This window comes from Prinia subflava, chromosome 1, assembly GCF_021018805.1.
Source record: "Prinia subflava isolate CZ2003 ecotype Zambia chromosome 1, Cam_Psub_1.2, whole genome shotgun sequence".
NCBI classification, from domain to species: domain Eukaryota; kingdom Metazoa; phylum Chordata; class Aves; order Passeriformes; family Cisticolidae; genus Prinia; species Prinia subflava.
Window position 1 is genome coordinate 59,902,424 of NC_086247.1, and position 22,897 is coordinate 59,925,320.

Here is a 22,897-nt window from a genome sequence, read left to right on the forward strand (position 1 = left end):
ATACCACTCCCTGAAAAGTAAGATTTGGAAATTAAAATCACAGTAAGTATTTACTTAAATCACATCATATACTAGTCAGACTAGCACTGATTTAACTACTTTTCAAATTCTTCATGGTGCTGTAGTAAACATTAAAGCTTCCATGGGAAATGTGAATAGATTCAAGTGCAAAAAAAAAAAAAAAAAAAAAAAGAAAAAGATCTTAATTAATTTATCCCTCCATGGCATTATTTAAAACTGTGGTTCCTAAACTTTTTGCCTGTGCCTGGTTATCACAGCCATTTTTGTAGATCCCCATTCTAGCATCTGCTTAGCTCAGGAGTGGGTTTGGAACTCCTGATTTGGAAGTGCTGATCCTAAACCCTGGTTCTGCTCAAGTTGAGAAGAACTTCAGCCCAATGCTGCTCCTGCCTCGTATCTGTAGCATGGGGAAGGCCCATCTCTACCTTCTGTATTTCTTGCACCCAAACACACAGAAATTGGGAAGGAAATACAGGAGCAAGGCTTCATTCAGGCAACAGGAGACTGTTACAAGATTGCCAACAAAAGTGAAGCAAATTATAAAAGAGAAACTGATTTAATCTTTCACTAAGTCTTGCCTCACCTATTGTTTACTGTCACTCACACATTTTGGTTTGTTTGATCTGTGTCACAAGTGTGAAGTTTAGTACGTTAATGCAAAATGTTAAACCAGGACAGAAAAGTTCTTGTTTCACGATCCAAACTTTAGTAGGGATCATAAACAAAAGGATTACAAAAGCATAAACAACTGCATCAAAGAAACAAAATAGCAGTCAGTACATACTGAAGTTGAATACAGGCTCAGAATCTAGGAGGCACAAAGAACATTTGCTTGTTTAACAAACTTGCTTAGACAAATATTCTATAAAGATTAGAAAGGAAATAATTTATTTTTATGGTACTCTCTCTTGCATGCTATTTAAAATGTCTGCACCACAGTTTCTCTCACCATTTTTAAATTCCTTTTAAATACAATTAAATTTGAGCTGTGCACAACAGTTTTGTTTCAAATAATCTACCTTAGAAGTTTTTCTTAAAAGTACAAAATTCAAGCTGGTTTTGATTGAGTTTCAGCAACCCAAAATCTTGATGGGATTGGGGGAAAATGGCAAATGCACTTGCTGCCCCTTAGAGGAAAAAGAGTATTTCTGTACATTCCAGTATTTCTATTTTTAACAACTCCCATGGAACTCCCATGTACTCTTAAATTAACTTCAGAATTGCAGGGCAAGGGAGAACCTGCTCCACAAGAAAACAGTCCCGGCATTGTTCCTACCCCACCTTTCTGGACACAATAGTGAATATTATTCATTAATGTACTTCTTAGCTATGGATGCAAGAAAAAAAAATGCCTCCACAAAGAATTTATAATGTGTTTTGCTTGAATGTCAGCCCTAAATCTGTACAAAGAGCGAGTGTTGTCTTTGCATTCCAGTGCTTGCTGGTGTGGGTAGTTGAGATGCTCCCACTGAGGCATGGGCTGGCTGAAAAAGGAAGACTGCAAAAAAGGCAGCTGCAGAATTGCTTTGAAATGCTTCAAAATAAATATAGAAAAAAAGTGCAAGCAGATAAACAGTGCAGCTCTAGGAACTTTTCAAGCCTTTGAAACTCATCCTTTAAGGTGCTTTTTAGTGGTATCTTATTTAGCAAAGACCTGTTTACTTAGTGGAGTCTGGAAAACTGCCAAAGGACTTAATTCTATTTTGGCTGGTCCATGAACACCTTCATCATCTATCAGTGATCCTCTACAAAATTCAGCAAATGGCAACAGCTATTTAGGGTTTAAGCACAAATGAGCCATCTAGATTTCCTCTGTCTACACTTGTATAAATAAATGACACCACAAGCCTTTCTCAACACAAGAAACCAAAAAGGCATTGTTTCAGAGGCGAAATAATCATAGTTGAAATGACTGTCTGTGCCACTTGCTCAATTCTTTCCACACTGAAGCCCTCCCACAAGAGAGCTTCCTAGGAACGTTTCCTAGGACGTACATCAATATTATCACTGTGTGGAAGAGTGCTAGAGATGCTTTGGCACTGGAAGTCCTAATGTGACTGACTTTTGCCAAAATAATTCAGTTCTCTGTGCTTCCAGCTCAGATCTGCAAATCAGGACTCTAACACTATGAGTAGTTGTTCTTTAAAATCCCAAACAATTACTTCTGCTAGGTAAAAAAAAAGTCAGAACTGTCCACAACTCCGTTCTGTTTTGCAGACATTTAAGTTCTTCAACATAGCATTTTACAGTAGAGATAAAAGAGATGATCTCCTGTCTTCTCATACAGAATTACATCAAAATCTATAGAGAATCATTGCAATCACGTTCACGCCAAAGGATAAAATACAGAATTTGTACAGCTTGCAGACATTTTTTAGTCATTACTCCTAAAAAGTGAGTTGGTTTGATTTATTGCCAAGCAGGAATGCACATACCTCTGTATATTCTGTAGGCAGAATCTAACTTTTTGGTATTGTCTCCTTGGTGTACAAAGAACATTTCATACACTATTTTTCATCGAGTAACACAGTACATGAACAAAACAGCAAGAGTTGAGCTGGCCAACCAGGTTCCAGAAAATAGCAGCTGGGAACAGTCTCTGTTATTTGCAGTAACAGTAAGAAAAAAGGCTTTCCTCATGCTCACAGCAACTGCTTGCTGCATTCATGAACATTACACACAGGAACATTACACACAGAAGCGTTACTACAGAAAAAACTGCCTGGCTGCTAAATCTCTGTCAATAGCATTACAGGTCCCAGTTGGTAAAGGTGAGAAATAAAAAGAACAAAACACCCAACTAGCTTAGTACCGCCAGCCAAGTGTGAGAAGCTTCTGGTTTTAAGTTTCTAGAGTATTTTTCATCCAGTGGTCTCTACATTACAACAACTCTTCAGGGAAGGGCTGTTATACATTGTGCTTCCAGGTGTGGGGCTGTGAAGGACAACTGACAGCATGTCAGACCACCACCGATCAGTTTTACACCACAGGGCAGTTTGTGTCCTGTCCCAGTGCAGCACTGAGACACAGCACACACCACAAGTTGGAACACTGAATAGACCTCAAAGGCTGTCAAAAGAATTTCAAAAATTTGGGCCCAGCCAGCAACTATGAACGCTGCTTTTTGCAACACACAACTTGAGCAACTACAACAAATTCAGCTAAAAGAAAGGTTTTACAGCCCTACAGCAGTTCCATTGGAATGCTTATGTAGTGTGTGGACACACAAACACAAGACTCCACCTGTCATTTACATGGCAAAAGGTACAGTGAAAACATCTTTAAGTTTGCAACTTGAATAATACTGAACTAATATGCCAGCTGCCTAATTTATCAAAAGAGGCAGGTATCCTGGAAAAGGGAAGAATTTATTAACTGCCTTTCATCAATACCTTGTTTTTGAATTCATAGTGTAGAAATGGCTCATAATACAATTTCTAATATGAAATGCCTGGAATAAATCTCAGCTTCTTGTCAGAATAAAGCATGAATAAAGTGGATTATTTTGTACACGTGGGATTCAGGATAATATCTGTCAAGCCATGTCCCTGGCAATGCTGTCAACTGACCTTAAACATACTCTTGCACAAGCAGACTGAGAATTTGGCCACAGTTTCTTTTCTAACATCTATTTCCAAGTTTGTACTTCAGTTAGTGCCAAGATATGTAGAGACTGTCTTGCATTTAGTGCTCTCATCCAGCTCTCTTTTGCAAATATTTAAGAACAATACACAAAAGCAGACTGAATTTTCTCTAAATGGCACAGCACAGATATGCATACAACACATTAAATGCTCATAAAAATTCCTCCCAGAAATGTTTCTAGAGCCCCCTGGATTTCTAATACTCCTTGTTACTAGCCAGAGTAGCTCCTCTTGTTTACCAGATCTTTGCTTTTTTTGTTGTTGCTGTTTTCAGTTTAAAGCCAAGCATTATATTACAAGTAACATCCCGCTGGCTAGGTCAACTCTTGCCTTATAGCAGTGAGACCTTTCCTTCAGACCCACCCTTCCTCTTTAATGGAACTGTATTTTGCTGCAGCCTCGCAGTTCTCTATTCCTCAGAGCTCACCTTGCCCGAGCCCCGGCGGGGAACGTGTCTTTCACCTCCAAAGAACCTGCCCAGCGAGTCCAGCAGACCCGAGTCCCTGTGCCGTGGGGATCCATGTCTGGCATGGTCTATAGTGCTCGCAGATGCCAGTTTTGATCCGTGCCGGAAAGAGGAGCGTTTTTGTGAAGCCATCAAATCCGAATTCTCTGAAGCTGCTGCACTGTCCTCTTGGATGGTCTGTAGCTCGTCTGACTCTGAGGGCCGATCTTTGAAGGTGTTGTCTTCTCTCCCTGGGGCATCTCGGGAAAAGAGGCGGATCAAGTGGGGGCGACCAGTCCTGTCAGCTGGGTTGGCCTCAGGCCAGGCATTCTTCGGGTCTGCTGTGCCTTTGGAGTCTGTCACCGCTGGGCTCTTCGTGGAGGTCCCATTGTTCTGGTTCACATCTGCCTCTCCTGCAAACAACAAGGATGAGATATGAATACAGGCCTGTGAAAAACAGCCCTGGAACAATGCTGCTTTCTTTCCCTTGCCTTGAGATGCTCATTTCATACAAAACCCGTAATATGTGCAGTTGTAATGAAACTATGTTCTCTTCCAGCCTTAAAGAACATTAAGTTATCTTGGAACTGGAACCAGAATGATGTTCTCACACAAATTTGCTGTAGTTCTAGGTGATTTTTTGGTGTTTATTTTGGTTTGTCGGGGGTTTTTTTAACACATTTATAAATAGATCGATAGATTACTTGAAACATAACTGAGATTAACTTCATTTACATGGAAGGGTTGTGGCTTTCAGTGAGTAATCAGAATTCCTGTATTTTCCCTTGAAGACTGCAACTCTAATTATGCCATCTTTCTCCAAAATGGTGAAAAAATAAATGATTACAGTGACACTGCAGATCTGTGCCTTCACAAGTGCACGTTCCCTCCCCACAATGTCAGAGCTTACGGCCTCATTTGGAATCCCTCGCTGTAACTTCAATATGGATCAAACAAGCATAGTGAGGAGAAGGGTTTTTTTGACCCACTACTGAAATTGTCCTCACTTCAAAAAAGAGAGCACTAAAATGCAATTTCTGCTTGGTCTCTCATGACAGTTTTTGTCCATGCATGATGATCCTGGCACTCCAGGTACAATGTCCTAGCACTGATGCTGAAGGCCTAAAGCAAAACTGTCCAATTTGCATTTAGTGCTTGTGAGAAGTGACAAAAACAATTAGCAGCAACTGACAAGCCATTTTTTTAGCCAAGAAAGGTGCCAAGACAGACCCCTGTGGTAAGTGGAATGCCTGCTGCCTTCTCCACAGTTGTGTTCTGAGTATACTAAAGTATATAAGTATACTTTAAGCACCCAATAAAGTATATAAGAAGCATCACCTGTGGCACACTTAGCCCTTCCTTCACCTGCAGTAGCTCCTTTTATAAGTGACAAAAAGATTTATGGAGGTTTTTATGGTCTATACCATGATTCCTACTGTTCTAAAAGAAACTGCACCCACTGAAGAATATGACTTATCTCCAAGGAACACCAAAAGGGTATTAGTAAGTCACTGCTTGAGGAGCAACCTTTGGCACAGACACCTCCCACACACTCTGTGTCAGAAATGTCTTTTGGAGTTAAGGGGGCTCAGAAATTCAGAAATAAGTTAGTCATGTCTTACCTTTAGGGTGTCCTAATTACCTTTTTTACATTCTCATTTGATTTGGTCCCTGCTGCCATGGGAGGGATAGGATCTGGCAAATATTGCTGTGCTTTCAAAGTACTCTGGGCTGAAGTACTTTGCTGATTCAGCAGAGCAATTTCAGATTTGACACAGTCATTTCATATGGTTTCACCCACCCACAGGGCACTAAAGAAACCTTTTCTCAGGCTGAGAATAATTCTGAAGTAACTGTATGGATAACAACACAAGTAATGATGGCTTCTGCAAAACCTGTGTGTAGGTTACAATTGGTTGTAATCAGCCTGCTACAGTTTTTCATGTGAAAATATAAAGTGCAGTTTTGCTATGCAATTTTTTTTTTGTTTTGTGAAAACTAAAGAAAATTTTTTTGTTTTGTGAAAACTAGCTAGAAAATGTTGGGGAACTTCAAGAAAAATTTCTCTGTTAAAACATCTGAAAGTCTCTCAGGAATACAATTATTTAACCATTGCCTAACTGTCACTGAAGACCTCATTAGTGGTGAAAATATTTGCTGGCAATTTTGGAATTTGAGTTTTCATTAAAAGACACCCTCAAACTTACTAGAAACTACTAACACACCCAAATGATTTTCTTAATAGAACAACAGAAAAGTAACTAACTTGGATGTATGACACATTCTGAAACTGCAAAACATTTTAAACAGCAACTCTAAGCCTAGGTTCTATACCATAATACAAATCCATTCAAGGACAGAAAAAGAAAAGCAAACAAAAGAGTTATTGTATTTAATTAAATGCATTAACAAAACACCAGAGCATCTGCATACTAATATTTTTTACAACAGTTGTTCTTTGTGCCACTGAATACGGGTATTGGTAAGCAACAAAGAAGGGCATTTGTGCCACAAAAGTAGCTTCTCCCAATGCATACGCAGTGAGCTATAAAGTATAAATCTTTCTGGTGGCTTTATTTCAGCAGTGAAAGCACACATTTCAGTTTGCCTCTAAATTTTCTTCATGCTTATGTCTTCTCTCTATATAAAAACACGTAAGAGAGATACTGTTAATATGGTTGCTAACTAACCAAAGTCTTGGAGTGCATTTGGAGAGACAGATCACTTTAATAATGTCCTAAGGACTAGATAATAGTTTGCTTACTTGTTCATTTAAAAACAAATATTTAGACTTCTATTAAAACCTATTGTAAATGCTGTGTATAGCTACTATTTTTTTAAGTTCTTTTCCTTTGGAAGATGGAGCTCTTTCTTAAAATAGAGTACACAACCTGTACCATATTACTTGTACAAGAGAAAGTTGCCCAGGGAGGAAGAGATCTTAGGCACTTTTTTGCCAATCCTTGTAAAATGAAGTACAGCAGGATGCATTGCCACAGGCATTAATCAGAAGGCTATGGAAGGGTCTTCTATTTATATCTAAGTGAACGTGGTCCTCTGCACAAATGAGAGCACAAGAAAAGCACCTCCTCCCATTAGCCAAAAAGAGCAGGAGGGAACGAGGTTCCAAGCAGGGAGGAGGCACTCCATGTGCAGCCAAGGACCACTCCCAAAGGCAATGCCACCTCTCTGCTTCCCCTCACCTCACCGAGCTCTGAGCCTGCTGCTGGCACAGTGTCCCTGGGCATGCTGGTCAGGGTGAACAGAGCCACTTCTTCCCTGTACACACAGTGACTTCCAAAATGAGGAATACAGATAGACAAACAATTATTAGCAGTCTGTTAATGAAACCAAGGAGAAAGTCCAAAGGTGCTTTCAATGAGAAATTAATAAATCCAATCCTTCATTGTCCTTAAAAGGAGTTAGGTCCCATATGAGTATTTTCAAAACCACTGTGGCCTTGGTGCTTGATTAGACATTGAGAGTTTATCCCATTTCTTGAGAATCAAAACAACTCTTTTCCCTAAGCTGTTAATTGGCTGGGACCTCTCAGCCCAATGCTTCAAACAACAACTCCTCTCAACAACCACAGAAATTTGTTCAAATGTGAAGGACAATTTCCAATCAAGAGACCTCAGATACAAATATCTTCTCATGGGTCACTTGGAAGGGCTGCTCCACGAGAGTCCCTCCTTGTGTGCACAGCAGTCTGTAGTCTTCTTCCATACGGGGGACAGCCTGGAAAGACGTTAAGCTAAGAGTTTTAACAAAGATTACAAGTTTTTAATCTCCTCCTACTCCTTCCCAGTCTTGCTTTCTTGCAGATACTTGTAATTCCTCTCACATTCCTACTGCTGTTCCCTCTACAAATGCTGTAGAACAAATGAGGAAGATGAAGCTGATAAAAGCTGAAGTACATTACCTTACTTTGGGTTCTCAAGAGAGGCTTTGATCAACAGTCACAGCATATTGCAAATATTGATTACACATGACAGTAGTTTAAATATTTGTGTGAAATGTAAAGAATTAAGTATTATTTACTCGCTACAAATGCCAGAAAGTACATTAATCAGCTCTGTAACACTGAACATTTAATACACTTTATCATAACTACAGGCTGCTGTGATCAGATTATACTTCCTTTTTCTCAGCCTTCTTTTCTCATGGTATGAAGATGGAAATTACTGAACTTTTAAATCAACTTTTCATTTTAGCTTAAGTCATCTATATTTATAAAGCACTGTTTTCCAGTAAATTAAATATAATCTGTATTTGCCCTTTTCTACTTTTTAGGTCCTGTCTTTTCTATAAATATCAACTGGATAGTGAAATACAATACAGTATAGTCCTCGCTTCTGAGTTATATCAGTATTTTTACTGAAATGCTGAAAATAAACTATTGGATAAAACATCTGACTTTTGGTATTGATTCGTCTATGTTTAGTCACTTGAACAACAAAACAACACCTAGAAATTAATCAACTTTGTTACAGCTGAGATTTTAAGAACTCTGGTAAGATATAGCAACAAGGCAAATGTATTAGTAATAGGTTGCCTTGCATTATTGAAGAGGCTGGGACCACTGTTTTGGAACATGTGGCTTCTAATAACACTTGTGGTAGTATCAGGGACTTGACAGAATAAAAGGCCAGAGACAACACGTCCATCATCACTACACACGTGCTGCAGCTGAGGATATCTGGGTTCCAACTCTGTGCTGAGACAATTTCACAACAATCCAGCTCCTGGTCTGGACTTTTACTGCAGCACAGGCCACAGCAGAATAGCGAGTCTACAGCCATTAGGATTCACCACAAAAGTATTTGGGGAGACAGAGGAAAGAATTAGTCTGCATTGTTAAATCTGAACTGCAAAAGCTTGATTCATCCTCATTACACTAAAACACTGCAGACAAAAAATGGCTCTTAGCCTAACTTCTCTAATATGGTTAGAAGGCACTATGCCATCAGACATTTAAATTCACAGACCTTAATTACTGGGTTTGTCTGATGCTTGTCAAACATTGGGAATCAATTTTGGACAAATATTTCTGTTTGAAGTGGATGGCATGCAGTATAATTGCGAAACAAACACTTGGTCATAGCTCTGAACACAACCAGAACGGATGTACTGGTGCATTTAGCCTTTACACAAACATTCTCCCCATTTTCTAGCAGGGTGAATGCAGAAAGAAGTGCCCATGTGTCTATCATGAATTATGGTACAGAGTCACATGAGCTTAACACTCCTACTGCACTTAGCCAAGAGATCACTTCCATTACAGCTTGCTCTTCTCCCTCCCTCCTTGCCAAACCTTATCACTTTCAGGGAAAAAAAAATCCACTCAAAGGCAAACTTTCTCTATAGCTTCAGCATAACTGAAGGAATGATATTTTTCTGCACAAGACATTTGGCTTTTTCTATGGGCTAACCAAGCTGCAGACTAAACCACCACAAAAACGAGAAGCCACCTGCTAAGTATAACATGCACGCCTTTGACTTCCCTCCCTTACTTCTTTCATTAGACATTTTACACCATGTAAAGCTCTTACCAGACTAGAATAAAAAAGTTGTGAGGCTGTTTCTGTTCCATTGACGAGGATACTTCTACGCTGATCTGCTGAAGCAGCAAATAAGGGGTCTGCTGTGGCATAATTTTCTTTACAATAAAACTTAGTACTACAAATAACAGTAAAAAGTGAAAAACCTTACTGGGTCCAGTATTTACTTCTATTGAACTAAATTTTAAAAAAGACCAAGTTTAGTTCTATACTACATCTTGGGTCAATAAGGATCAATAAGGCTGAACCTGCTGAAAGTTATTGCACTGTTGCTGGTAAAGGCACGACATAGGTTTAGACATTTAGACTACATTGTTGTGTCTGGGGGAATGGAACTTCCACTTAACATTTTATAATAAGTGCCTGACAAATGCTTTTCCTGAATCTCTGGTATGTCATGGTACCAGTTCTTAGCTGTTCTTAGCTGTCCTCTGAAGAAAGCATTATGCCCCTTAAGAGCTGATGACAGACTGAAAAATATTAGGTCAAATAGAATCTATTAATTGCTAGACCTTTGCTAATACCCAAGTCTTGGCACAGTTTCTGTCAGACTCATTAAAGATCTCATTTCTCCAAGCCCTCCCTGGTCCTCTCCTGCTGAAGAAGAGCTGCTGAGGTAGCAGAGTTTGGCCTTAAAGTAGAGCTCACATGAAAACACAAACAACATTTGATGGAGAGAGGGAAAATGTAGTTCACATCCTGTTATGCAATCAACTGTCTTTGCAGCTGACACTTCAGCTATATTACTTATGCTTTTATTTCAAAGAAAAATACTGCATTCACTCAGGTAGAATAGGAATATGTACTTTTTAGCATAAAATTATGCTGTAGGTAAAAAACTGAAAATTGCATAGGAGAATGTGAATTCTGTCAGACACTAAGCACTACAGGATGAAAACATAAGTGCGATTCCTCTCACTTTATTTCTGATACTAACCTAAATGTATTTCAGACCTGCTGAAAAAAATCAAAAAACTCTTGAACATTTGACATACTTTGGCATCACTTCACAAGTATTACCAATTTTACTAGGTAAGAGGCAAAGTAAAGTCTCTCATGAAATGACTTGCAGCCTTCTTCCCAAAAATCCAGTCAATGAAACACCTGATGGCTTGCCAAAGGTGCATCCAACAGTAGGGCTGTTCTTTTGACACTGGGATAAATAAACCTCTCGGGTTGACTTGACAGTTTCTTCTTGGTTCCCTCAGTGCACCAGCCAGCCAGCCTTGCCATCATCCTGAGATGTACCATTTTCAGCACTTCCCACAGCTGCTTGAAAGGTAATTCTCAGAGCTCAGGAAGAAGAGCTGGGAAAATAAACCTGTGGAGTGGTTCATGGCAAAGGTGGCTGGTGTGAGGGAGGTGATTCCCCCAGAAGCATTTCTGAATATAAACAGGCACTGGTGATCTGCATGAGGATAGTCAAAATCATCAACCCCCTGTTTAAGGGGAAAAGAAAGGACTTTAGGATTTTAATCCTGGGCCCAGTGTATGTATCGTTTGTACAAGCAGTACCAAACCCACAGAATCTGGTTAAAATAAATAGACATCCTTCAACATGGCAGCAACTGTTTAAAGGCTGTATTTATAACAAGGGGAGTTGTAAAATTATATGCAACACAACCAGTAAATTATGACCTTTAACAGCAAATATCTTCTGCTTTCTTAAGTTTGCATTTTTCATTTCAAGGTGCCAATGCTTAAAAGCCCGATAATGAAGACAGCATAGCTGTCAATACACACTTTATTCTATAAAAGTAGTGCTGGATTATGGAGTGGTAAACAATAAGTAGTATTAGTTTTCCAAGTTCAGTAGGTTAATCAATACCTTGATTTTTTTTCTTTCCCCTTAATGCTGCTAGACTTCATCATCCCAAAGTGTTTAATATGTAACTGTGAACCACTGCTTGTTACAAGAGTACCACTTTCATGACAAATATATCCCTTAAGCATTGCTCTGCAGTAAAGCCAATATTTGCTGGGAGAAGGATCCCTGTGAGGTGGTACTGGCACTGTGGGGAAGTGTTGCTGGTATCTTTTTTGGTAGGATAACTATACTGACTTTTAAAACTTACCCAGTAAAACCATAATGCAACCAATCAATGACTTGGTGAAAACACACAGCAATGTGACATCTAGCTGGAATGGTGACACTCTGATAAACATGCCTAAATCTTATTTTGTGAATCAGCAAACAACACATCATTTTTAATTCTGCTGACAACGTCATGATTTGAGAGGGTTTGTTCTGTGAAATGACTACAAAATAAAAATTAGAAATGAAATATGCTGTATATCCATTACAGCTTATGTTAAGCTTTATTCTGCTGAAGGCAATTACATTTTGTGGTATCAGCGTGTAAAAAGTAGCAATACTGTCTGAGTCAGAGATTTTTGATACATCAGGAGTTCTCTTGCTGGAAAGCTTTTCTGTATTTTCACCAAGGCACACACAACTCCACCTCAGAGATGTAAGAACACTTCCAAGCCTGTGCAGTAATAACCACATGCCCAAAGTCTGGATATTAATGGGAAGCATGTGTGGTTACTATGGGCTGAAATGCATTAACATCCCATTCCCCACCATGAGGGACTGCACTCCAGGAGCCAGGTTTTGGACTTGGTGGAGGAAAATGAACACCTTCTTTTCCCCAGACTTGTACACCCTGTATTATTTATGCCTTTAAGAACTCACTCTCCTCTGTATTCTCTGAAGAAATTTAGCCAGTTCATTCTGCCCATGTCAAAGAAAGAGATGAAAGCAAACCAGTCAGCAAGGCGTTTCAAACCTCAGGAATCAGGGAGTAGTTGCACACCAACTCCATGTGCTCTCCTGTTACTGATGATGCTGAGGCTTAAAACCAGGGCAGCAACAGCCCTTCTTTTTCTTAAACCTACTCTGAAAGTCGTATCAGATTCAACACGCAAGAAATTAGCTGGGAGGCCCAAGCTACACATCAGCTGTCGCTGCATGGTGCTTAATTTTCTCTTCATCGTCTTTTTTAATGGGCTATGCATGTATTTCAGCAATCCAGTGATACGCCTTCATAAGAAATTACCAGAGATTAAGCATTGAATTGGACGGCTCAGGGAAGTGATGGAGTCCCTATTCCTGGAAGAGTTCAAGGAATGGCTGGATGTGGCACTTAGTGCTGTGGTTTAGTTGATGTGGTGGTGTTCAGTCAAAGGTGGGACTCAATCTTTGGGGTCTTTTCCAAGTTTAATGATTCTATGACCATGAAAGAGAAAGTGGCTCAGGACTGTTATGAGCCTGGTGGGTGTGTGAAGGTATTGTTTGGTTGTGAGGACAGGTAAAGAAAACTGCAAGCAAAAAGAGGCATTCAAAAAAGCTAAAAGCATCCCCTGAGTGAGAACAATTTTTGATCTCCAGACTGTAATTAAAACCAATCTACTTGGCTGCAGAAACTGCCTTGCAGCCTGCGTGCTTTCACAGCGTTGGGCACTTGGTTATCCGTGCCTCTGGTGTACAATGAGGAGCTGAAACAAAGCCCACACGGTGGCCTACCATTGCAGAGGAATGCAGCAGTGTAGGCCTGGCTCAAACCCTCTCACTCTTGTTTTCCAGAACTTCTGGCATTGCCTCCCCTTGCTGAGGGTTACAAAGGCGAGTACAGAAAACAAAAGAGCCTGTGGTTAAAACCAGTGGGACTTGCTATGGCAGAAATTTGGAATCTATGAGAAGCATGTGGCAATTCTCCACACAGCCTGCAGAGAGGTTTTTAAAAACTTCAACAAAGAATTTTATCCACCCACCAGTTTCAAAGACAAATGTTCCTTTGTGTAACTAGAATATACAGGTTTGTTTTAATCTTGAATATCTCACAAAAGATCCTCCCACAGCAAAGTGAGCTGGAGCATCATTTGTAACAAACAATTTCATGTACTTGAGGAGAAATTAAATCACCTGCTGACCCATCAGCACTTGTATTCTTTAAAAACTGTGCAACTGACTAGTATTAGACAAAGATTGTTTGATTATTCATCTTCTCTGCTTGAGTTGCACTGAGTCTGAGTAATTGTTAGGTTGTAAAACTTGCATATATCCCCCTCCCACCAAAGTATGGCAAAATGAGTAGTGCTTCCATCAGACCTCACAACTTCCACTATCTTTTGTATTTTACAAATCAGTTATGTTTTACTGAAAAAGAACTTATTTCCATCAGTGCAACTGGGTACCAAATATTACAGTTATTTTTTTCATAATGCTATAGAGAAACTGGCCCTTAAAAGCAGCAGAAAAAGAAATGTTGGTGAAATGAGTGAAAGTAGAAACAGCTGGTTCAAAGAAGATGCTCAGAGCATGATAAGCAGCACAAAATAAGCCCTATCTGTAGAATATTTCCTGTTAAAACCCATCATGTAGCACCTCCAAAGAGAGCCTGATAACACAGCTGTGTTTGTCTTGACCCAGATGTAAGTGCCTGAGTGGTATTTTATTGTTCAGGAAGTGTAAACTGCAGAATGAAACACACTTGTTATAAGTTAACCAAATAAGCTACCTTTAAAAAACATGGTTTGATTGTGACCACTACTTACAGCATGAGGTTATAAACTCCAGTTCCTATAAGTTGCATTTTAGTCTTACAGAATAACAGTGTTCATGGGTGTTAACCTTTCCTGAGATCAACTAACTCATCTAAATCAGAACAGAGCCCAAAGCACTGTAGAAGAGTTTTTCATATGTTAAAGTAAAGAGAGAATATGAATGGTTTTAAGTCTCCCCAAAATAACACACCAATTTGCTGGTTTGAGGACAAAACGCCAAAGTTTGTTTTCCAATACAGCCTGGTACAGGGCAGGTCGAGGTAAAAAGCAAATTACAGGAGTATGGCAGTCCTAGAGAGAAGAGTGCACAATGCAAGGCAGGTTTCTGGAAGCTGTGAATCACCTGCAGGATGATGTAATCAATAAGCTTGACATTTTCATGCATCCTTCAGGTGTACATTGCCATATCTCTGATTCCTCTATTTTGCACTGTTCATGTGTTCTGAACTGAAGCTTTTAATAGCACAAGTGATCCCAGAGAGTCACGGTTACAGAATTTGCAGCGAGAGGAATTACACTGGCAGCTTTTAGAAGACTTTTTGTCCCCAGAAAATTCTGCAGTACACCACAATGGTATAAATGACACGTTCTGAGTATGACACACATATTTGCCAAGATTTTTAAAAATATCTGAAATACCTGGGCACAAGTAAGCCTGTAGACCATTTACCATTGCATTGAGTTCTTGTATATGTAAAACAAAATTGGAGATGTGGCTCTTCAGAAGCTGACAAAAATACCTCCCTAAGAAACAAACAAATACAAGCCAGAAAAGATGGAGTAGAGTTGTTCAAGTCTGCCTAAGCTGCAGTTCTTTACAATCAGAACAAGTCCACAGCCAATAGCCACTGTCCGACATTGTCTTCGCTTTGGAACTGATTTTCACCTTAACACCGATGGTGGAAGGTCAGAGTAGCAAAAGTGAGCAGGAGCTTCTCCCAGTCACACAGAGTTTGTTCCCAGAGCTTGTCACATCTCAGAAACCAATGAATTACTCTGAGAACCCCCGAGCCCTGTGGGAGGCAGAAGCCCAGGGGGCAGCTCCCTGCCCTGGGAGGGTGCAGAGCTGTGTCCTGCATTTCCAGCTGTGCCAGGAGGTGGAAGATGAGCCCTCTGTGTCCTGGGGCAATGCACGGACACACCTCCAGCTTGACTCAGGGATCTGAAGTGGAAGAAGCTCTCAATCCTGGTGGGGACAAGAGCCACACCACCAGCTGCACCCATGAGGTGGAAGACAAGGACCTCTGTGATCCTTTGGGGAAGCAGAGGGCCAGGTCTTCAGCTTCACCTCCAGTTCAAGATGCTGGCATTAAGAAGAGACCCCTTCTCTCATGGACACTGTAGCAGCCATGTGCAGCTCCAGCTCTGCCTTTGGTATGGAGGGTGAGAAAGTTATTCTGCCTAAAAGATGGGCAGCTGACTGATGATTTTAAAAACACAGTAAATGCTTCCCACATGTGTCACTTTGGGGATGGATCAGCATTCCAGATCTTTGTTTTTGTCTGCCTGGCAATGCTTACTCTAACCAGATTTTAAAATGTTCTCATGTAATAATACAGGATTTTAGAATGTGACAATCAAGGTGATAACTCTGATGAGAAACCTAAAACCCAGATTACTCAAAGGACAGATTCCCCATGCCACATCCAAAGCCAGCAGAGAGCTCACAGCTGAGCACCTTTATGGCAGGGATGCTGCTGGGGCACAGACTCCCCCCAAGGCTGTGTTTGGCCACTCTCACCGTTTAAAGAATCCCTGCAGGCCCTGGCACAGGAGCACAGCACTCGAGGATGTCGCACCCTGATCCCTGCTGTGAGCAGAGGGAAGGGGATTTTTGCTCCATACTCAGTCCTGCTTGTCAGAGCAGCTTTGTCTGGAAGCTGCACAATGGAGAATGTCAGCACAGACCTAGGAGCAGAGCCATGGAATTGCTGTGGCAGAATGAGAGGACGGTATAAAAATATTGCAATACATGCAATGAAAGGTGGGTAGTTTGTTAAAATACTAGCAAAAAATTATTTCAAGGCCTTTACACTCTTACAGTCAATACAATTAAACTCCCAAGAGTTTTAGAGGTAGTTTGGAATAAACAGCAAAAATAAACTGTTAGAGACTTCTGAGAGAAGAGATTTCCTCAGTGAAGAAATTTGATAACCAAAGACATATTTTTCAGAAGGGAGATCTAACATATGCCTGAACAATTGATATGAGATTTGATTAAAATATCTGTCTGCCTGGCAGACAGATTGAAATAAAACATTATTCCAGAATTTATCATAGGGTTTACAGGATTACCTTCTCCATAATAGCCTCAAGTACAGCCCTAAAATCAGAAAAGAAGAATACTTGAAACTAAGGAAATAAAACAATGATTCCAAAGGACTAAAGCAGTCTGCACTGACTGGCAAAGGGCCTAACAGCAGAGATTATATTTCACAGAAATACTCGCAGAAAACTGAGGATAAGATGTTCAGAAGAAAGATAACAGGGGAAAAAAAAAAAAAAAGAAAAAAAAAAAGAGGTTTTTTGGATGATGAACTGAAGACATTTAAAGCTGGATTAAAATCACCTTTTCTGTCTATTCTGCAAGCAATGACTGGCATTTACCAGGGAATAAAGAAACATTGACCATTATTAGCCATCACATGGAAAGACTTTGCACTCCAAGGTGAACCACAGAATCCACAGCCTTACATGTCTAGACATAAGAAAGGAAATCCTTGTGGATTTTCAGTCCTGAAGGAAAGACAATATTTGCACTGCTCACACCACTCTGCTGTTCTCTCTTGTCAAGCACGGTCTCCTTCTCTGACCCAAATAGTTTCCAGTCCTTCCTCCCACCTTCGTTTCCCAAGGCTCCTGTCTTCCCAAGGCTTCCCTTCCAAAGCTCCTGTCCACACCACTCTGCTGTGCTGCCTATCCAACTCCCATGAGCTCCATCTCCACAAAGGTCATGATCCCTTGCCATGCTGCTGCAGGCTTTGGCAGGCTTCTTGTGGAGAAAATTCCAAATTATCTCTGCTCAGGAATTCACCTCTGGAATCTCTCCTTGTTGTAAGGCCTGCCTACACAATAGCAGTCAGAGCTGTCAGAAGCTAGTACAAGCAGACAACAAATACTTCTAAACCAACTACAAGAGCCACAAGATTAAAGTGCCACCTCTCCTAACATACTCTGTCAAATACTTACAACCCATACATGTTCTAGCAATGTTAACACAAAATATCCAAATTCAAAGGGTCCCCATTTGGAAAATAAATACTGCACAGCCATTTGTCCTTTCTCACTTGCTTCAGCTGCTCTGGATTACTGACATTTGTCCACTGTTTGAAAGCTAAGAGCTTTCAAAGTCACGTCAGGATACACTTCACAAACCCCTTTCAAGCAGCAGCCCTCCACAGCTCTGCTCAGGAGCGCTGCTGGATCAGCACCTGCCCACAGTTCTCTTAAACCAGCATTACCTGTCGTGTGGTTGGGGTCACTGATTGATTTGGTTTGGGGAGTTTGTCTTTTCTGCACTGAAAGAAGAAATATTCAATTCCTCATCCTTCCCAATGAAATTTAAATGGCTGTGCTAACACAAAGATGATGCACTGCTGCCTCCTCTGTGTCCCAGTTGCAAACAGGGTTCTCCACAGTTTGTTCTACAAGCTCATCTATACAGGTAGTGCATGAAAGGAAAACAAAACCTTTCTGTATTGGCTGAATAAGGCAGCAAAATTACAAGATCTCAAAAGTAGCTTAGGCCATTGGTATGATTTGTACTGCATGAAATCCCACATTTCTAAAAGATGTATTTACATGGTGTTTGATAGACTGAGAGAAAATGTGATCTGCTCACACATCAATTTAAAATCATCTATTATTTCCATGGGACTTTACCTGAAAGTAAAGTCAGAAAAAAAAAAGTCATGCTCTTAGTCAGAAAAAAAACCCCAAGGAAATTATTAGGGAATCCCAAAGCTGTTAATGTAAAACCAGATATAAAAATCCATTTTTGCCTCTGAGCTAGGCATCTGTCAGGGCAGCCTTATAGATATCTCCTCTAATATATCTAATCTCAGCTGTTCTAGGTCTTTAGAAACTCCATTCCACTCTCCATCATTATAAATGACATCCTACACTTATAAACATATTAATAAATCTGCTCTCATTTACACTAGGCCACATCAGACATATTTGCTATATGCCAACAAATCACTGACACCAGTTAATCAGTAATTAAGACGTTTTCTCAAGTAAAATAATCCAGGACGTTTTTCCCCACGCTGAACACTTGTGAGCTGCACCACAGTTCTAAATGTGACTCAATGCTATATGAAGAACAATGGTGACAAACTGTATAAAACCGTGGCAGTGATCGATGGTACTTCACACAATATCTGCTTTTCAGTAGCAGCATTCTAAGAGTGAAAAACTGCTTGCACAGTACCAAGCCTTGTACCAGGGCGTGGGAGTTACTGCTATTAAAAAAGGAAAGAAAGAAAATAAAAGAATTCACAAACTTTATTTTGCTATTTGAGTACGTATAAAGTCACTTTTCATGTGATGGAGAAAGCACACTCAGCATAAAGAGCTGTTAATTCTGAAGACTAAAATGGTAGTATGATTGAGCTACACAATATTTTAACAAGCAAGAAAGGCTATAAACATGTTTTTTCCCAAGTGTGCTTTGGGTATGTTTCTTTCAATCCACCCAGCAAGCATGAGAATGAGTCAAACCACCACTTCTAGAAAAGTTCACGAAGAGCCTGTGAGCAACTCAATGTGTTGCTCCACAAGGACCATCACAGGGCAGCAATTGTGTACAGACGATGCACACAGCACGCAGCCCTGCTTACCCTAACTGAGGATGCAGCCCTGGGCAGGCTTGTTGCAGGCAGAGATTGCTCCACTGTGCCCAAGGCCAGCAGCAGTCACGTTGGAGCCCGCAGCACGGCGCTCAGCCCAGCAAACCTGACTAACACCTGGAGGGGCTTGGTGCTGCACTGAGCTGGGAGTGGCAGCCTCCAGCTGGCACCTTGTGGGTGCAGCAGCCCCATGCCCACCAGCAAAAGGCTGAACAATTCCTGCTTCTGGGCCTGTGTTTGCAGGAGCAGTATCCACAAGCCATTTCAGAAATAAACAAAACAACTCCGCCTTGGTTTTCTCAGCAGGAAGTTTTCATTTTTTCTGCCTCCTAGGAAGTAGTGCAGACAACTCACAGAAGGCAGAAAGTGTTCCATAGACAGAAAAATAGTTGCATTCATCTTATCTCTGAAAATAAAAGATCATTTATTTCCCAGGTAAGTGCTGTAAGAGCATTTCTGCAGCCACAGATTGTGACTGGCAAAATGAAAACTCTTTCATATTCAGTCTGTGGTTTCCCAGAAAGTTACCTAGCATCCCTTTGAAATACGTAAATAATGCAATCTGTTTATAAAGCCCCTGCACCTTGGTTCAGTTTCCAATTTAGGATGCAGTCCATTGCAGAGAATCATGGGCTTTGCTTATCCTGAGAAAACAGGAAAACCAGGAGAGTCTGACAAAGGGGTGCTATAGAAATCAAATGTGCTTGAAGTAGCAGGAAATTGCCATGTACTTCCAGATTTGTGTTCATGGCCTATTAGGAATTTTTCTCCTCCCCACTGAAAGCCTGAAGCACTGGAATCAAGGAGATATATATATAGATATATACATATATAGATATATATATAAAATAAAAAAAAAAAAAAAAAGGAAAAAAATCTAATTCCATCTCTAGTAACTGTGAGGAATAGTTGGAAAAACACGTGGCTTGAGGATACATTTCCAGATTCAAGTGCACCAGCCGGCTCTGCAGCCTCTTCCCACTCACTCACTCACTCATCTGGGAGTTCCCTGCCCCTGCTCAGTGTCAGCTCCAGCCCAGGTTCAGCCTGTCAGGACACAGCTCAGATGAGCCAAAGGCCTGTGAGGATGATCCTGGGTGGCTGGCAGGCTGACCCTGCCCAGCCCAGCCTTGTGTCTGCCCACTGGGACCTGCCAGGGCTCTGGCAGCCTCTGCTCCTGCTCCTCTGGCCACTGCCTGAGGTGCCTGACCCTGCCTGCCTCGCTGCCACCCTGGTCCCAGCTCAGCCCCACGCTGGGCAGGCCACTCCTGCTGCTCCCCAGCAGCATGAGATCATCAAGCTGTGAAAAGCAAATGCATTCAATTCTGAGCTCTCATTTATTACCTTTGGCCCACTACAGAAAGGACTGAACCTCAAGGTTCAGTCCTTTCTGTAGTGGGGCAAAGGTAATAAAGGGTGTCCCTTTCAGCAGCAAAATGCCCACTGTGGACAGTATTGCCTGAGAAACAGAAGTGAAAAAAGACAAAAGACCTGCAAATGCATGCAGATTAACACACCAAGGTACATTCCATAAAAGTAAGAAAATAAGTAGCTCATAATCAGGACAATAACTTGCACTTGCAAAAGTCTCCAGTCCTGACTGCTTACCTTTCAGAAAATATCATAGAAAGGCATTTACTGAAACAAATCCCCTTCTTCCCACCCACATCTCCTGACAATTCTTTCTGTGACAATAAATAAGACAGGTCTATCACTCATCCCATTTTCAATTTCCCAATTTCCTATTCTGGCAAGGAAAATATTTCTCACATACCTGAAAGGAATCAAATTAAGGCCCATATTCTTTGCAGATGGCTGAAATCAGTTGAAATCTGCAATTGTCAAATTATCCTACACTTCAACTGATGGCACAAGCAGCATGTTGCAATCCATATTAAAAAAAGAGAAAAAAGATAGAGGATAAGCTGATCTGGAGCTATACCATGACATTATTGGAGCATCTATTCTTTTTATACAAGTCTGATTTATCATTTGATACAGTTTGACCAGGTGATTGTAAGTTGAAATCATGCTGCTTTACTTCTTTCTCTCATTGCCAGGTCTGTCACATATAATAAAAGGTGTCAAGCTTTCCAAATACAGTAAAAGTTAACTTACAGAGTAGGTCACACCTAATTACTGCACTCTCTGTATGGTCCTTGGAAGCTGCATGGGGCTAGCTAAATGATAATTACCACAGTCATCATCTCAACTAACAGCAGATAAAACTGCATCATCTTCAGCCATTGTTCTTCCACTTGCATTGCAGTATTGCTACTTTCTAAAGATTATTTTGATTTGTATTCAAGTCAGTAGGAGCCACTTGCACTTGTGTGAGTGGCAGGACACCCAAGCCAGTTCACAGGAACTTTTGCATAATTGGGTGGATGTACAAGCTGTATATCAAAGATGTATGTCCAAGATTATCCAAAAAAACAGCATCTGTATAGCTCTAAGTCTGCATGGATTCACAGACAACTGAGACTTACTTAATGGAACAAACTACTAACTTTTCTGTAAGCAGAATCCTTTTGTTTGCACTATCCTGCATATACAGGAATACAAATCTGATGTAATTAGCAAAAGCTGGCTTACCCAGTGACAGAGCAAAGGCAATTCCCTTAATAAATATAACCCCTAAACAAGTGAATAAATGCCAGCAAAAGGCAAGGGTGAATGTACTGGAACACAGAGGCACCACATCCCTGGGGAGTGCACCAGATTACCTTCTGACAGTGAGGTTTCTCATGGGGCCATACACAGTTTCTCCAGCAACATCTACACAAACGTGAGCATTAATAACTTAGAGGTACCAGCAGCATTAGGCCTGCAGAAGGACTTGCTAAGTAGATCAAATATGCTTTAAATGGTAGCCAGAAAAGGAATGGACATGAAAATGAAATACATTTAACAGGGTCAGTGATTCTATGAAAAGAAATTTATTCAGAGACTGTCTTTTCATGTTTTGCAACATAAAATAGATCAAACAAGGATCTGCTTATGAAAAACATAACATTTAATGAATTCCATGGCACTTGAATGCTGACTGGAGAGATGCCAGTGATACCAGAGAAGCAATGTCTTTTCCTCCTCTACTGAAACACTGTTTGCCCTACACAATAGCTAAAAAGTATTTTTACAAGGGCTGAGTGGAACTCTTTTACCTGTGACTAAGCGTACGTATTGGGACTATGTGCTTCATCCCCCTTCCAGGAATTACACAGTATCATGATTCAGAACTAAGCTGATCAATCCCTCGGAAACATCCAGTGTATTGTCAAAGCATTCCTGAGTCCTTCCTGCATGTATCTGACACAAACTGAAAATTTATGCAACACAAAATCTCCGAGGAACTAAGAGGCAGCCTGCACCGTACTCCAAATGGCTCTTTTGTTTGTGCATACCAGATGCATTCTAGTGGTATAACTGTGCCCATGCTGTGTCAGGATGTGAGTCCTGACATCCTCAGTCACCCAGCCTGCTCATTAAGGTGTTTTTTTGGTTTTTGGTTTTTTTTTTTTCAACATGGGAACATAGATACAAAGGTGTGGAAGGGGAAAGTAAAGGGACTAAGTAAGCACATGAATACAGGAAAAAAACAGGACCTAGCCCTAGGAGAGATGGAAAATGTTGCTGGGGTCCTGCAATTTAGAGGGCTTCTTTGTATCTTGTTATTCCTCAATTTTAAAAGAAAGGAGAGACAAATGTTTGTTTTAAAAGATGCACGTATAAAAATAAATCACTCACTGAGAAAGAATTCAAAAGTAAAGAAATAAATCTTTAGATTCCAAGATCAGTTATGTGCTTAAT

General features: G+C 40.6%; 1 protein-coding gene across 11 annotated transcripts in view; it reads right to left on the bottom strand.

Annotated features, from left to right (window-relative positions):
* MBP (myelin basic protein) overlaps window positions 1–22,897 on the bottom strand; it is a 112,022-nt gene that overhangs the window by 16,483 nt on the left and 72,642 nt on the right. For all 11 annotated transcript variants that reach the window (XM_063397715.1, XM_063397673.1, XM_063397693.1 and 8 more), the window contains exon 4: window positions 4,093–4,523. In XM_063397715.1, coding sequence (XP_063253785.1) covers window positions 4,093–4,523 — 431 coding nt within the window. The remainder of the gene's footprint in view (window positions 1–4,092; window positions 4,524–22,897) is intronic.